The following is a 17855-nucleotide window of genomic DNA, read 5'->3' as shown; positions in this document are numbered from 1 at the left end:
TTTCCCTCACTTTTCTCCCTAGTCTTAGATCCATATGGACATATGAAAGCCCATTTAAACTTCCCAAAGCTCAAATTTCATCTTGTTTTGGGTTTATGAATAGTTTAATGAGAGACAACTAGACATCACTAGCTTTCTACCCCCGAACTTAAAATGCCTTAAAATTTAATTTTTATTGAAATAAGAAGAAAATGATAGTTAACATAAAGGAAGCATATTCTGAGTACCCATTATATTTTCACATGGATGATTTTACTTAATTGTCACCCTAACCCTTGTTCACCTGCCACATGTTGCTTAAAGAGGAGAAAGATGTGTGCAATTCAAGGGAATGTTAATTGGATACACCGGAAGTCAGAGTCAGCCAGTAGAGGTGTTGAAATTGAACGTTGCTCTATCTGACCACAGAGCTTTTTTCACCATGGCCTGCTGCCCACAGGGATGATGGTGTCATTCCATTAAAAAACAACTGTCATTGTTTTAATGAAACGCATTTATTTCATGCCACACTTTGGAATCTTTATTTCCATATTACTGTTCATTTTGTGTCAATAGTGTCACTTAAACACGTATTCCTTTTACTTTTGGGAAGAAGATATACAAGTTATTTTCCTTGAATTCCTACCCAATCTTAGTAGGATCACATATCACTTGGGAAGAAATACACAACTCAGTAAACCAGCACTGGAAGCCCAGATTGAAAAGGTTTGCAAAGCTGCCACAGCTCTGCCTTTGGTGCTCAGATAAGTGGGTATGGAAGAAATCCACACACTACAGAAAATCAGCATGTTGAATGTGATCATTTGGGGCTTACTGAAGCTGTCTGGTATCCATTTTGCTTTGTTTTGTTTTGTTTTGAGAAGGAGACAGAGATAACAAGAGAGAACACAAGTGGGGAGGAGAGGGAGAAGCAGGCTCCCCACTAAGCTGGAAACCTGACATGGGGCCCCATCCCAGGACCCTAGAATCATGACCTGAGCCCAAGGCAGATGCTTAACCAACTGAGCCACCTAGGTGCCCCAAAACTGTCTGGTAGCCTGATAGCCAGAAAAGCAATAGTCAAGCTCAGAAGTGCTAGAGAGCCCCAGTTACACCCAGAACACAGTAGAAGGCAGTGGTGGATCCCTTGCTGCATTTTACCAAATTGATTGTGTGTCAATGGTAGGGAAAGAGGGAGCAGTTCCCAGCCAGATTATGCAGACGAGTACTTGAGCGAGGGAGCCACTGTGGACTAGAGCAATTGAGAATTGGTTCACCAACCACATTTGGAGAGTTTCCTGGTTTTATGGCTTTGAAGGCCACAACCACTATGAAGAGTTTTGCTAACACAGCAGAAATGACTATAGAAAATATAACTCCAAATAACATTTATCTCAGTGCGAAGGTGAGCAGGAGAGGCCCACCAGTACAAGTCAAAGAGCAGAAGAAGCAAAACATTGAGGAAACAAAGAGGATATAACAGAGATTTCAGTTACTTCCTCCGACAATGGGTGTGTCTCCATATTGGATAAACAGTCCTAAAATCATAGTAGTGACAACATAAAAACTAATGGCCAAAAGACTGGAACAGCTCCGGGATCTTCATGGGACCAAAAAAAAAGTCATAATTTTGGGGAGGCACTGATTTCTCTGTTTATTTGGATGTGGGTCTTCAGGACACCTGATACTTCATGCACATTTGAAAGGGATACAGTCAGATTTATTATAGCTTTTCAGTCATTCCCCAAATATATGTGTAAAGCAAATATATCTGGAACAGAACCATATTTGAATTCTGAAGTAAATATACCCAATTATATTCATGAGCTCATAACACTGGAAAAAAAAAAAAAAAGACCTTCCTTAACAGGAGAGAAATCATCTGTTACATGTTTGAATCCAAAATATCCAGAAAGAATGAGTTGGATTAAACAACTAGAGAGCAAAAATTTAAAAGTAAAGTGAAAGTGAGGGAAAAACACAGACCATATAAAAAGTGTATTGATAATGTATGAAAGGAAGAGGAAAGACATTCCAAGGATTCCGGGCTTTAATTAAAACCTAGGAAATAAAGAGTCCTGATATTTATTGAATATCTTTATTAAGGTAAGTGCTTTCTTGAAAGTTGTAATTTGGTTATGGTAGTAGTTTTACAACAGATTTAACATTGTTTAGGGCTTACAGTAAAAAATAACAATGAGAGGAAGAAACTTCGGAGATTTAAGTTTTCAAGAAATTGCAAAACAAGCATAATGAAGTGTGAAGTTTCATCCATTAAGGTTTGGCCTCATTCACTCTGAAGAACGATTATTTTTGGCACAATTTATATTAGAAAAACAATTACAAATTCAAATGTGGGTTTGCACTCCCCCCAAAATTTTATCAAAAATATTGAGAAATATTGATCATTTTTATGCTGTTAATCTCTCTTCCAAAGGATTGATATAAACTGGCTATTTTTAAGAACAAGAACTTCTTTGTGATCATTATAGAAACTTCCTAGGTATGGCATCCACCTCCACTCATTTTCCCTCTTGTTTCTGTGTGGTTTTTTTTAAGATTTTATTTATTTATTTGACAGAGAGAGATCACAGGTAGGCAGAGAGGCAGGCAGAGAAAGGGGGAAGCAGGATCCCTGCTGAGCAGAGAGCCCTATGTGGGGCTCCATCCCAGGACCCTGAGATCATGACCTGAGCTGAAGGCAGAGGCTTTAACCCACTGAGTACCCAGGCGCCCCTCCCTTTGTTTTTTATGTATTTTTTTAAACATGAATTCTAAGCACTTGAGATTCCGACAGAAAGAACACAAGCAGTCTAACTTCCAGTTGGAGGTAGAAGGAGCAGGAGCATTAATCATATTATTACAAGTGTGTGTGGAAATGTTTTGAGAAGCATACTGAAATGATAGCTGCTAATGAACAGCCTGTGGGCCATAGTGTCAAGTCTGAACTTTATTTTAAAAGATGGATGGAGAGCTCTTGTTGGATTTAAATTACAGAAATAATAGCAGATTTGCAGTTTTGTAAGATTTTTCCTACCACCCCCACTGCTCGTGGGTAATAAAGGAGATGGAATTTCCATTCAATGTCATTCTTTTGCCCAGTCTTACATATCCTGACATTTGAAATGTGACCCCCCCAATCACTATTTGATGAGGGTATGGTACTCAATTTCTTCAATCCCCCAATGGTGACAGCCTGGTTTGCATGGCGACAGGGGAAAGCCTGGGTTAGGCCAGGTGCTGTGTCCACACAAACCAGGGCGGGCATGGTTAGAACTCTCATTCAGTGGGAGGGGGCCAATATAATCAATTTGCCAGTCCCTCACTAGCTAGAAACTCTGGTGAATGACCCCCAGCTTCTTCTGGCAGTTGCTGTGGGCTTCTTTAGATCACACAGGACACGCTGTTACTGCATTAAGCAAGTCACTGTCCTTCAAAGGCAATCCAGCCTTCCTGGCAATATGCCATCCTGGGTGTGGTGCGTCCAATCTACCATATGTACTGGAGGGTCAGGAGCTAAGGTTCACTCCTGAGCTAAGGTCTCAGCTTCTGATTGTGGCGGGGTTGGGGGGGTGGTGGTGGTTGATGCTGGTGCTTTCTGAACTGGGACATGGAAAACAGTGAGGGCCACTCGGGCTTTTGCAGGTGGACCCAAATGTCTTTCCCATATCCTGACCCCATAAGGGCTTATTCATAGTCAGCCACCCCTTGGCTTCCCTTTGTTCATGTCATAGGGTTAATCCCTTTAGAGCAGCATAGCTATCAAGGCAAAGGGTTAAAAGCCAGGCACACGGGGATCACCACTGAGGCTGCTGTGAGCTCAGCCCACGGGCCGCTACAGTTTGTTCCTGTTTCTCCCTAGATGGTTTCCATCATGGGGTTGAACGGCAACAGCAGTCCAGGTAGGCGGACTTCCCTGACTTGACCATCTGTGTACCAGGCATTGGCAGGAATTTCCCTTGCCCCCTCTTTGCAGGCTACAGGGCTGCCATAGACATGGGAGTGTGGCGATAGGAAAAAACAGCACTACCCACTGAAATGAGAGATATGGGTCTTAGACCTTGTTCTGCCACTCAATATTTACATGATCTCCAGCAAATAATCTCTTATTTGGAACCCAGTACCTTGTTTGTGATGAATGTATTAAATTAGATCATTGCGTTGAACTTTAACATTCTTCCCCATTCCCGGTGTATCTACCTTTCTCTTGCAAATATCATAGAGCTCGCAGACCAAATTTTCTCAAACATTAAAAGCCACTGTTGATTAGAAACAGATGGAAAAAATGATAATTGAATTTGAGTTAAGAAATAACACTTTTCTTTATTGAGATGTATGAGAAGAATGAGGACATTATCAACATATCAAAGATGGTTCGGTGGGGAGGTTCTACTGCCAGAGGTAAGAGATTTGATTTTCAGCTGCAAAATACAGTGAGAGCTGACTGAAGCTTAAAGCAGAATTTTTAGAACCAAAGGCAATAGCATCAAATTGGATGAGCCTGGGAGAAAAGCAGATGAATAACTTGTTCTTGTCCCACAAATAGATTTCACTAGGACTTCAATGAAAGATGCTTGCTTCCTTCGTGGGCTTTACATGCTATTCCTGTGACTTAGCTCATCTCTGACTGAGTCCTCAATAGACCGCATAGCTCCCTCTTCCCAGTCTGCTCCAAACAGATCCAAACTGGAAGGGAGGGCAGGCTACAGCCAAACTTAACTGAGGGCTTAGAACCTGCATGTCAACTAATTCCCTAAGGAATGTGCATTCTGATCGAATCATCATCACAGCCACCATTTCAAATAGTTTTTTTTTCTTTTTTTTATTTAATTTTATCTTTTTTCAGTGTTCCAAAATTCATTGTTTATGCACCACACCCAGTGCTCCATACAATCCTTGCCCTCCTTAATACCCACCACCAGGCTCACCCAACCCCCCACTCCCCTCCCCTCCAAAACCCTTAGTTTGTTTCTCAGAGTCCACAGTCTCTCATGGTTTGTCTCCCCCTCTGATTTTCCCCAACTCACTTCTCCTCTCCATCTCCCAGTGTCCTCTGTGTTATTCCTTATGCTCCACAAGTAAGTGAGACCATATGACCATTGACTCTTTCTGCTTGACTTATTTCACTCAGCATAATCTCTGAGTGAAATAAGTTAAACAGAGAGATTATATCCTTACCATCTCTGTTTTAAAGCTCTTTGTTTGTAAATTATAAAATAAATAGGGAAATTCGCAGTCACCACAAGTATTTAAAAAGAGTGCAGGACACCTGGATGGCTCAGTTGGTTAAGCATCTGACTGGGTTATAACACAGGTCATGAACTCAGGTCCTGGGATGGAGCCTGGTGTTGGGCTCTGCACTCAATGTGGAGTCTGCTTCAGATTCTCTCTCTCCCATTCCCTGTCCCTCCTGCTCATGCTCTCTCTTCCTCTAAAATAAATAAATAAATCTAAAAAAAAAAAAAAAAGAGTACAATGTCTGGAGAGCTTTAATAAAATTATTCACAAAAATTTAAACAATATGCTTCACATACATTTATAAAATTTGAGATAATAATATAAATGTAACAGAAGTTAATTACAGCATAATTTAAATCTTTGCAGAATACCTCTGTTAGATATAATGATGTTTAAAAATGAGCTAAATCGTTTGTTTTGGTATTTAACTTCCATTTAGGCGACCAGTCTTTGAGGTTAAATTCGACATGGAAATCTTTCACATCTTACATGAGTAAATTAACAGCAGAATATCAGTTTTGGCACCTTGAAATTTCATGGGGAAGAAAAATTTCAGAATATCACTCAACAAAATTCATGGCAAATCATATTGGATACCGAAAGAAATTCTTATTGTTGTTCAGGAGTAGGAATAAGAAGGGATGCGAGAAGAGTAAATATGCAAAAATACCCTGTTCTGTATTCTCCCATGGTGAGGACAAAGTCTGTATGACAGAACAGCAGCATGCTGATCCCAAGAGCCATGTACCAGCTGCTCTGTGCGGCCATTCATGCTCCCAAATGTAACATCATTGTGTTACATTTATCTAAGCTTTTGATATTTAATTGCAATGAAAATTGCCTTCAGAGAAAATTTTATATTTATGGTTATAGCCTGGAAAGTTGGTCTATGATGAAAACTCAAGCCAAATAATGATTTTTAACATTTGGTTTGTGTCATTGAACCAAAAAGTGTGCACCTGCTAATGTGTATAAAGGTAGCCATTACCTCGTGTGTTGAGGAAGGAAAAAGTAGAAATTAGCTGTGCCTGTTTTATAAATTACAGAAAAGTTTAAACAATAGTTAAGAAGATAGATACCCAAATATGTTGATGAATATAAAAGTAATTTTTAAAACATAAAAGTGTTGCAGGTATGATCTTACTTAACTAAAAACGAATAAGCACTATGTTATATAAACATGACTTACATAAGTTTGGAGAATGTCTCAAGGTATATGCAAGAAATCATTAAACAGGGTGGACTTTAAATCTTTTTTTTTTTTTTAATTTTTCTGAGTGAGAGAGAGACAGTGCACACGAGCATAAGCAGGCGGAGTGGCAGGCAGAGGGAGAGGGAGAGAGAGAAGCAGGATCCCTGCTGAGCAAGGAGCCTAATGCGGGACTCGGTCCTAGGACTCTAGGATCATTACCCTAGCAAAAGACAGATGTTTAACTGACTGGGCCACCCAAGCACCCCAAGTATGGTTGACTTTAGAAGAATTAGGATGGATGGGAGGTCTTTTACTTGCCACATTCTTCTTATATTGTTAACCATAAAAATACTAGTTTTAGGGACACCGGGGTGGCTCAGTGGGTTAAGCCTCTGCCTTCAGCTCAAGTCATGATCTCAGGGTCCTGGGATTGAGTCCCACATCGGGGTCTCTGCTTAGCAGGAAGCCCGCTTCCCCCTCTCCCTCTGCCTGCCGCTCTGTCTACTTGTGATCTCTCTCTGTCAAATAAATAAAATCTTAAAAAAACCTTCTTTCATAATTTAGAAAAAGTAATAAAATAAAGGATAAAAACATATGTATTTTGACTGATTAACATATTAATTTGTTGATTATTAATATTAGTCACTGAATATTCATAAAATTATTAACATAGAATTATTTATTGATATTAGTTATTACTGACTGATCATAATAAATAATTGACTGTAGTCATTATGATTCATCATTTAATAACTCATTTAACTCAGCCACTAGATAATTTCTTATTATTCAAAAACCATTTGCTGATAAGACCCATATTAGATATGCATATATTTTATAATATATACACGTAGAATTTTAAAGTTTTCTTTATTAAATCCACAGAACTATAAAATGGAAGATGCAGGGGAAATTGAGCAATACACTGAAACAATAAAAAGTCCCTTTGAGAACAAGGATATTTTCTAAGATGTGAAGGCTGTGACTCATTAGCATGGGGATTACCAGGTGATTTTTTTATATATGTAAATAAATAAATATTTATTTATTTACTTACTTATTTTACTAATGCCTCCTGACACTTGTGAATTTTAATCAATAGAGACCAGTTTGATCTTAAGTATTTTTAAGGAAGGGAGTGGAACATTACTACATCTAACTAACCTTCCAGAGAAGCATTATATTTTCATGTCTAATTAAAATTACTTCTTCTGACATTCAGGTTTATTTCTCCTAATACAGGCCCTATTATAAAACAAAAATCCTCAAATAATTTGGAAAAATAGAATGAAACTAAATGCTGAGTCTCGAGGACTCCAGAAGCTGTGTTTTGACATAGGGAATGGATCTGAATTTCAAAGTAGTCATACACGTGAGGTGATTCAACTGGGGCAGACTTGTGAGATCGCCTAGGGGTAAGCACATTGATAGAAGAGATATAAACCCACAATGCAACATACACAGCACGAGAGAAATCCAGAAGTTTCAAGAGATGTAAGCGAAGGAAGTAGGAAAAAGAAAACATAAAATAGGAAAAGGAATTCACATGGCCAAGTTGTAAACACATATACAACATACCCAGCTCTGTGCCAAGTGCGAAGACTTGGAGTCTGTCCCCTTTCCAGTTAACAAACATGAGGTGGCAAGGACCAAAAGGAAAACTGGAAGTGCGGAGGAGGGCCCCGCAAATGTCAAGGGCAGACCGAAGGATGAGTGATGCCTGGAAGAAAGTAGAGACATTTTACCCACCAAAATAAAACTGTATCTTTAAGCCCCTGATGTGTCCACATGCTCAGCCCAATCTGCTGATACTTAACCACCTCACCATTTCCCCATTTAGTTGTTTCCTAAACTGAGGAGAAAGATGTGTTGCCCAGTAAAGTCCCTTGGCATCCTTATGCAAGAAAGGAAACCCTGACTAAAACACAAAGCCACAGAACACGTTGATATTATGATGTCTTAGGGTCACACTTCCTAAAAAAAACAGAAAAAGAATCATTTTTCTTGAACCTTACCAACAAAATACTCCTGGATTCAGAAACTGACAGAGGAGAAAAAGAGAGAGGGAAAGAGAGAGAGAGAATGAATCCGTCCCAACCATCTACATCACAAGGCCCAGGTAAAATTTGCAACTCTCCCTTTCTCTCAGAGATCTGTCTTTTGGGAAGAGGTGATAAATATTTTGAGGGAAGGGACAATAGAAAAGTCTCCACTAGAACAAAAGAAGGGAGACAGAGACAGAATGCAAGAGAGGAAGCTGAGGGAGGCAGTGGTTAGGGACCGTATGTTGTACTGAGGATCGCTGGGCTGGATTCCAGGGAGAGCTGCATCAGACCGCTCTGCCCACCCTTTTCCCTGTGTCGTGTTGGGCAAGGCACCTCACTTCTCTAGAACCCACTTTCCCTGTCTGTAAAATGTGTGTCTGGAGGGAGGCGGAGAGGAGCTACTAGAGGTTGGGCCGCGTTTTATCTGGTCTGATTGACAGAGAGCTTAGGAAATAAGACACCGAAAAGAGGAGAGCAGGTGAGAGATGAGAAAAACAGAGAGGATAAGAGGGAGAAATGGGAAAGACAAAAATAGGAAAAGAAGGGGAAAAAATCTGGGAAACTTAAGAAGGAAAAATTGCCCATCTCAGTTCACGAATCTTAAGATTAGCAATTCTAGGGGTTCTGAAAGATGGTTTCCAGACCAATAGCAGCCTCTGGGAACTTACTGGCTCAGTACCAAGTCTCATGAAACATTAACTCTAGAGGTGAAGTGCTTTCCTCTGTGTTTCAACACATCTTCCAAATGATTCTGATACATGCTGACGTTTGAAACTTACTCCATATAGAACAGTGCGAGTGGAAGGAACTACGTGGTTGGGTAAGAATCTCTTTTGTAACGTGCTAGGGAAGTTTGACTATGTTTGCATATTTCTTTCTACAGAGAAAAGACGCTTGTCTTCCCAAGTTCTCTTATGGACTGTTGCTGGGGTCTCCATGCTACTGCTCAGCGCCTGTTTTATCACCAGATGTGTTGGTGAGTTCGAAAGGTCAAGTTCAATCTCCCTGGTGAATATTAGGGGTAAAATCTTTCTGGTCGCCTTTGGGTTCTCTTCCCCTTCAAAAGGTATTTCTGTTCCACTTTCTTCCCTATTTATCTCCAGGTTATTGCTCAACTAGAACAGAATAGTTCACCTTTCAGTGACCTCTGACACATTTTTCATGATAGACATTTTCCATCTCCTTGACGGCTTTATGTCCTTCCCTTTGCATTCATATCATTAGGGTAAACTTCTCTATGGGACCCTAACCAGAAGCATGATAAAATCGCTTTTTGGAAGAAGGGTAGGGGGGGTTGGCATAGAGAGACTAAATAAAGATGCATTTGTTTTCTCTGGGCCTTTGGACCCGAGATACAATACATTCACCTTCATAAATCAGGAAAATCATGAAATGTGAATTCCCTCTTCTTTCTTTGAGTAGGTAAATCTTATTGTCTCTCTGTGTAGAAGGACAAATAGGAAAAAAGAAAAGAGAAAAGAAAAAGAAACCATGATAATTATTGGTACTTTCATTATTAATACAAAAATGATAAAAAATTTTTTTCAAGATTAATGGACATTAACTCTGCACCTTTCCTTACAGTGACATATCGTGTCCTTCAACTCTGCGATGAGAATAAGTTCCAGCTACATGAGGCATTCATGGACTTCTCCTGCTCCAGTGATGGATTGGGTATGATAGTCCTCAAACTTGAAGATCAACATTTATATATTGACACTTTTTTAAAAGATTTTATTCATTTATTTCAGAGAGAGACAGAGAGTGCAAGCATGAACATCAGGGAGGGGCAGAAGGAGAAACAGACTCACCCCTGAGCAGAGAGCCTGATGTGGGTCTCAATCTGGAAACCTGGGCTCATGACCTGAGCCAAAGGCAGACGCAAATCGACTGAACCACCCAGGGGCCCCTATATCGACACTTTTTTTTTTTTTTTTTTTTGCTTCTAGACTGATTTGGGGACAAGTAAAGTAATTGGATGTTGTTCTGTTTTTCAAAAAAAAATGTAAAATCTTGCCTGTTCTGTATGAGAATGCTGAGGAATTGGTAAGAAGACAGTTCTAGAACTTCAGAAATGCAATTAGCATCGAGACAGGAAATCTTGGGGACGTTATAGAAAACTTTTAGAATAAATCTGAGGTATGTCTCAACAGAACCTAGAAAAGGAAGATAATTGTCTCCAGGAATGCATTTTCTTTTCCTCACTTTCTTCCAAATGAGGTGAAGGAGAAAAAAATATATATAGATGAGGGAATTTGCAAATACTTCAGAAATTTACTCCCTATAATGCTCTTACATATACAGTCTTATTCCAAGTCTTACCAAAATGCTACATGACGCTCCTCCAGGCTAGAGCATTCATGGAAACTTCTCTCCTCCTAGGTTCAGTCAAGAATTGCTGTCCATCGAATTGGGTACATTTTCAATCTAGCTGCTACTTCTTTTCTACTAACACCATGTCCTGGGCATCGAGTTTAAAAAACTGCTCCAACATGGGTGCTCATCTTGTTGTTATCAACACGCGGGAGGAACAGGTAGTTGGAGTGCAGCCTCCTCCAATGTCTGTGCGACCTTCTTCTTAGCATCTATCCCCTTCTCCATACGTGCATACAGCATTGGGCCACAGCTACTATTTGTTGAATGAATGTACTGAAATGCATGCCATTTCTACTATTTCTGTAATCGATAACTTACCCTATTTTCATCACGAGAAGAGGCTAAAGCGAAGGGATTTCTATGTTCTGTTTCTTGATTAGGAGGTTGGGGGGGGGGAAGGGCTGGGAATTCATTTTAGAATGGCCATTACATTGATGAGCATATCATATGATTATGGCAGATATGTCAAAGGTATGACCACTATCCTTATGCTGTGATTAATAATGTTTCGTGCTGGATATATACAGTAGATTTTGCTACAAATAACAGTAGATAAACTTGAAATTAGTTATTGAGAACCTCCTTCTCTGTTAAAGATTTGATTCTATGGTATGCATATTTTTACCAAATTAAAAAGAAAATCCTCTATGATCTTACAATTTCAGAGACACTTATCATCTGTAGTCTTTGTCCTACTTTATTTCTCTTAAGAACAATTACCTTCAACATTTGTTCAAAATTGAAATAATTGGTCTATTTTTTTTTTTATTGTGTTGCTTCCATAGGAATTCCTTTTCTTTGCGAAACCTAAAAGGAGAGAGTTCTATATTGGACTGACAGACCAGGTGAACGAGGGTCAGTGGCAATGGGTAGATGGAACACCTTTCTCAGAATCTCTCAGGTAATTTCCTTCTTGCAGGAGAATTTTAACACTGTGTCAAATCAAAGTTAGACCATTGCTGCAGGGAGTTCACAGAACCTCCTCCTGTTCCACAAGATATCTTCGGGTCAAGCCTTCATAATACGATTTGCAAGAAGATAGACGAAGGAAGCATGAGGATCTAGTGCCCCCATTTCCTGAGACTATCTGAATACAGGGGAAGTAACAGTTGAAAAAGAGAGGGTTAGAATTAAAGACTAATTCATTGGAAATGCAGCAGAGACAGAGTGAAATTCAGAGTCTTATGCCCCCAAACTAGTAAATGAGATAAAAATAATGATTTGAGAAAGTGGAGTTATGGAGTGAGAGCATGGAACCCCCTTGTTAATGTCCCTTTTCTTTTTAATAATGACCTTACTTCGTTACTGCATGGCACTTAGGAGTTTTCAAAGTTTTTATCTCATTCGTTATTTCATTTTACCTAAATTACACCTTTCTGGTATACATGGATATAATTAATCTTTACTTAGCATTTGAGGAAACTAAAGGTCAGGAAGGTTAAGGTCCATTCTAAGAGTACAGCCCAGATGCCCTGAGACTTGAGAAATTCGCTTCACTACAGCACAATACCACCACTGAAGTATGTACCTACGTGAATACAGACTCAGTATGGAATAAAGGGAACCAAAGGTAAGATGAGATATGAGTGTGAAGGAAACAAATCCATGAGAATATCAGAGCTTCGAAGGAAACACGTCCACCAGAATATCAATAGCCACTCGTTATGGGTCGACAACCATGAGGGAGCATGACAGAATAGAAAATCAGGAGTATCCAGTTCAGCTTCATTCCTCATAAACTCTATGACTTAGACAAATGGTTTAGCTTTCCTGGGATTCATTTTGCTTATCAACAAAATGGAGATTATAGGGACACCTGGATGGCTCAGTTGGTTAAGTGTCTGCCTTCAGCTCTGGTCATGATCTTGGGGTCCTGGGGTCAGGTCTGCTTCTCCCTCTCCCTCTGCCTCTCCCCCTGCATGTGCACTTTCTCTGTCTCTGTCCAATAAATAAATAAATAATTTTTTAAATTAAAAAATAAAATGGAGATTACAATGCCTAACAAAAGTGTTGTGAAGTGATACAACACAAGTGTCATTTGCCTAGCATAGTAGGTCACTTGGCTTCTTGTAGCTGGGATTTTAAATCTCCTGCATGATTATTCTCGTTCAGCTTCTGGGATGTCGGGGAGCCCAATAATTTAGTGACAGTGGAGGACTGTGCCACCATCCGAGACTCTTCAAATCCCAGGAAAAATTGGAATGATGTGCCCTGTTTCTTCAGTATTTTTTGGATTTGTGAAATGCCAGAAATAAATGTCTAAAGCAACAGAAAAATTCTCTAAGAGCAGAAAGCACAACTTAAATGCATAAATATGGAGGCACAAGAGCATGAACATAGCTCCAACCAGAGAGAAGTGTGTGCGGCACTTAATGAGGACTCCTTAGGGACATTGGGAGGACTTCGTTGCTTTTGCTACCAATAAAAATGAGTCATTTTGAATGTTATAATTTGTGACTAATTGATGTGCATGTTTCTCCAAATTAGTCTCAGGACTTCTCAAAATTTACCAAGCAATTCTAGAACAAATGTCAGGAAAAGTATGCTCCTTTGGGCACATTTGCTTCATTTGTGAAGACTGATGGGAAAATATGGGACATTGAGCAAGTACAGAGCCCAGCAAGAAGAGGATTTTCAAAGTGACTTTGAAGCCCCTGAATTCAGGCTCTGGTCAATTTTTCTTTCTGGCTCCTGATAAGTCTATATTCTCTTCTCAACTGCATACCATTTTTACCTCTGCCCAAGCAAGTAGCTTCACTATGTTCTCCGTACAATGAGTAAGAAACTCCCTCAAGTCATGAAGCTTATCCCTGCTTCAAAGACATGTGGACTTCCCAGGTAATGGCCTTGACTATGCCTCGCTAGGAAAAGGCCATGCTGAGCTTCGGCTCCAAACAGACTATGATTCAGAAAAGAACTCCCTTTTCTCTTTCTTCTCTTCCACCGAATAACTGAATCTCACCTCAGTTTGTGGCTCTTGCTCATCTAGGGTCCAACATCAAATTGTTTGAAGAGAACATTCAGCTTGACAATCTCCTATCTCAAGCCTATCCACTACTAGCATATTTTTTTCAGTACTGAGAAGGTTATTCAAGAATATTTAAATAACACAGTACCTTTAATAACCATGTTTCTTGCACACAGCACCATAAAAAGACCCTCAAAATTCATAATGAATGTGTAATCATGAAATGGGAAAATTCAACTATGTAAGTGAATATAATATATTATCTTTCCTTAAAAATGTTTATTCTTCTTAGGTATAAGGGACCATGTGTGGTTTTTGAAACCAATATGCCTTTAAATCTAAAGTCATTTGACCTAAAAGTAATCCAGTACATATACTTTCTAGTTTCCTTTTTTCAAATCATAAACATCAATGAGAGACATATGGAAATACTTTTATTCACCATTGCTTCTTTGTGGTTGGCTATAATTTGTTATTTTAAATTTTATTTCAGGGGCACCTGGGTGGCTTAGTGGGTTAGGCCTCTGTCTTTGGCTCGGGTCATGATCTCAGGGTCCTGGGATCGAGCCCCGCATTAGGCTCTCTGCTCAGCGGGGTGCTGGCTTCCCCCTCTCCCTTTGCCTGCCTCTCTGCCTACTTGTGATCTCTTTCTCTCTGTCAAATAAATAAATATATAAAATCTTTAAACTTTATTTCAATATTGAAAGATATATGAAAGTATTAGTATACTTTATTCACCATATATTTATAATTTGTTATGCAATTAACTTTGTCTTCAAAGTTTGGCAAGAAAAGAAACAATCACTCAGGGTTTACTGATTAAAGATCAACAGAAACCAAGTTATTTATATTGAAAATTCTGAGGGGTACATCATCTGGTTGATTCTATTTTAAAATATATTTTTACAATAGGGCCTACAAAAATATTCAGGCACCATAAAAGCCAGAAATTTCCAAAAAATAAAAGAGTAAGCAATCATCTGTAGTCCCAAGACCATATTCCCAAAGTAAATCACTGTTAAGATGTAAATATTGCCATGTGGGCCTCTAAATATTTTAAAGAAAAATCATTCTAATACATTTGGTGAAAATAATACACACTCATTATCAAAAATTTTTACTCATGTTATCATGAATATGTAAATGTTATCACAGCTGAATCTTGTACTGTATCATGATTATGTATTATATTACATACTTTCTTAAATACATTTTGCTTTTTGTATAGCTAATATTGGCAACATTTTTTATATATCTAGTTTTCTATGTACTGATTAATAATGCATCCTTTAACTACCCAGAATTGTATATCACCTCTCAATGCATTCAGATACATTCTATCAGTCCCATATTTTTAAGAGGAAAAGAACTCCTCTTGGAACTGTCTTTCTTTTCTGATCTGAACTGGGATTGTTCTTATGGTTTCTTTCATAGCCATTATTTTGTTGATTTTTATTATACAAAGGAAATATTTTATCACTTAAAGGTTATTTCAGATTATGATATACCAATATAATGAAACACTATTTAGTTATTTGGAACAAGGTATAAAACGTTTCCCAAACTATATTTTTAAGTAAAAAATGCAAGATGATTACCTAAAACCACAAATAATCTGATTAAAAAATAAGCAGAAGACATGAACAGACATTACTCCAAAGAAGAAAAAATCTTTTCATGAGTCTATGAAAGATGCTCAACATCATTCATCATCGGGGGAAAACAAATCAAAACCACAATGAGATATCACCTCACACCAGTCAGAATGGCTAAAATCAAAAACACAAAAAACAACAAGTGTTGGCAAGGATGTGAAGAAGATTGTAGGTGAGAATGCAAGTTGGTGCAGCCACTGTGGAAAACAGTATGGAGGTTCCTCAAAAAAATAAAAATAGAACTGCCATACTATCATACTACTGGGTGTTTACCCAAAGAATATAAAAACATTAATTCAGAGGGATACATGCACCTCTATGTTTATTGCAGCATTATCTATAGTAGCCTAACTATGGAAGCAGCCTAAATGTACATCAACTAATGAATAGATAAAGGAGAGTGATATACACATCACACACAACAGAATTATACACACACAACATTATAGTGTGTGTGTGTGTATATATATACACACACACATATGTATGCATATATATACACACACACACACATACACATACACATACACACACACACTCAAGAGAATATTACTTGGGTGAAATCTTGCCATTTGCACAAGAGTGTTATTATGCTAAATGAAATAGAGAAAGACAAATACCACATGATTTCACATATGTGGAATTTAAGAAACAAAACAAATGAGCAAAGGAAAAAACGAGAGAGACAAACCAAGAAACAGACTTAATTATAGAGAACAAACTGGTGGTTACCAGAGGAGAGATGGTAGGGAAAGGGGGAAAGAAGAGGTGGGGATCAAAGAGAGTACCCTGATCATGATGAAAAACAGACAGGAATCCATCAGAATCCTCGAGGAGAACATAGGCAGTAATCTCTTCGATATCAGCCACAGCAACTTCTTTCAAGATATGTCTCCAAAGGCAAAGGAAACAAAAGCAAAGATGAACTTTTGGGACTTCATCAAAATCAAAAGCTTCTGCACAGCCAAGGAAACAGTCAACAAAACAAAAAGGCAACCCACGGAATGGGAGAAGATATTTGCAAATGACAGTACAGACAAAAGGTTGATATCCAGGATCTATAATGAACTCCTCAAACTCAACACACACAAAACAGACAATCATATCAAAAAATGGGCAGAAGATATGAGCAGACACTTCTCCAATGAAGACATACAAATGGCTATCAGACACATGAAAAAATGTTTATCATCACTAGCCGTCAGGGAGATTCAAATTAAAACCACATTGAGATATCACCTTACACCAGTTAGAATGGCCAAAATTAGCAAGACAGGAAACAACATGTATTGGAGGAGATGTGGAGAAAGGGAACCCTCTTACACTGTTTGTGGGAATGCAAGTTGGTGCAGCCACTTTGGAGAACAGTGTGGAGATTCCTCAAGAAATTAAAAATAGAACTTCCTTATGACCCTGCCATTGCACTCCTGGGTATTTACCCCAAAGATACAGATGCAGTGAAAAGAAGGGCCATCTGTACCCCAATGTTTATAGCAGCAATGGCCACGGTCGCCAAACTGTGGAAAGAACCAAGATGCCCTTCAACGGACGAATGGATAAGGAAGATGTGGTCCATATACACTATGGAGTATTATGCCTCCATTAGAAAGGACGAATACCCAACTTCTGTAGCAACATGGACAGGACTGGAAGAGATGATGCTAAGTGAAATAAGTCAAGCAGAGAGAGTCAATTATCATATGGTTTCACTTATTTGTGGAGCATAACAAATAGCACGGAGGAAAAGGGGAGTTAGAGAGGAGAAGGGAGTTGGGGGAAATTGGAAGGGGAGGTGAACCATGAGAGACTATGGACTCTGAAAAACAATCTAAGGGTTTTGAAGGGGCGGGGGGTGGGAGTTCGGGGTACCAGGTGGTGGGTATTATAGAAGGCACGGATTGCATGGAGCACTGGGTGTGGTGCAAAAATAATGAATGCTGTTATGCTGAAAATAAAAAATAAATTAAAAAAAAAAAACCAAACAGACAAAACCCCTGAGATTCATGGGAGAAAAAAAAATTGTCAGACATTTAAGATGCTATAGATAATGTTTCCACTAGTGTTAGAAAAAAAATGGGATGTATATGTATATACATTTATATAACACATATTTAAGCATATACAGAAATATGTATAAAAAACTGACAATCATAGTTTCTCTGAAGAGGCATTTAAGGGACTGGAGTTCAAAGTGGAAGATTTAATTCGTACTTTCATTTATAATTTTCTGGTTTGCCTTTTTAACATATACATATCATACTTTTTCAATGACAAAACAAGTGTTTAAATTTTTTTTAATTTTTTTAATTTCTTTTCAGCATAACAGAATTCATTGTTTTTGCATCATACCCAGTGCTCCATGCAATACAGACCCTCCTTAATACCCATCCCCTGGCTCCCCC

At 38.6% G+C, this 17855-nt stretch overlaps 1 protein-coding gene across 2 annotated transcripts; it reads left to right on the top strand.

Moving 5' to 3' along the window:
* Nucleotides 1–8327: 8327 nt before the first annotated feature.
* LOC101671291 (C-type lectin domain family 4 member E) lies at nt 8328–13277 on the top strand. Of its 2 annotated transcripts, XM_004766613.3 has the most exons (6): nt 8328–8528; nt 9338–9430; nt 10039–10128; nt 10837–10988; nt 11616–11731; nt 12943–13277. In XM_004766613.3, the coding sequence occupies exons 1-6, from the start codon at nt 8492–8494 to the stop codon at nt 13091–13093; spliced, it is 639 nt and encodes a 212-aa protein (XP_004766670.1). In that variant the 5' UTR covers nt 8328–8491; the 3' UTR covers nt 13094–13277. The 2 variants fall into 2 exon arrangements, with proteins under 2 accessions (XP_004766670.1, XP_044927608.1); XM_045071673.1 differs by lacking the exons at nt 8328–8528; nt 9338–9430 and adding an exon at nt 9458–9872.
* Nucleotides 13278–17855: the final 4578 nt, after the last annotated feature.

Source organism: Mustela putorius, unplaced genomic scaffold (genome assembly GCF_011764305.1).
Source record: "Mustela putorius furo isolate JIRA1106 unplaced genomic scaffold, ASM1176430v1.1 tig00003988_pilon_pilon_pilon, whole genome shotgun sequence".
Taxonomy (NCBI): domain Eukaryota; kingdom Metazoa; phylum Chordata; class Mammalia; order Carnivora; family Mustelidae; genus Mustela; species Mustela putorius.
Note: the sequence above shows the minus strand (reverse complement) of the source record. Positions and strands in the feature narration are given on the sequence as shown.

Bases quoted from the DNA above. Each gene is read 5' to 3' on its own strand.
- LOC101671291 (XM_004766613.3), top strand. From the start codon at position 8,492: ATGAATCCGTCCCAACCATCTACATCACAAGGCCCAG. The intron at 10,129-10,836 runs GTATGATAGTCC...CTCTCCTCCTAG, and splicing joins CTGCTCCAGTGATGGATTGG to GTTCAGTCAAGAATTGCTGT. The intron at 11,732-12,942 runs GTAATTTCCTTC...ATTCTCGTTCAG, and splicing joins CCTTTCTCAGAATCTCTCAG to CTTCTGGGATGTCGGGGAGC.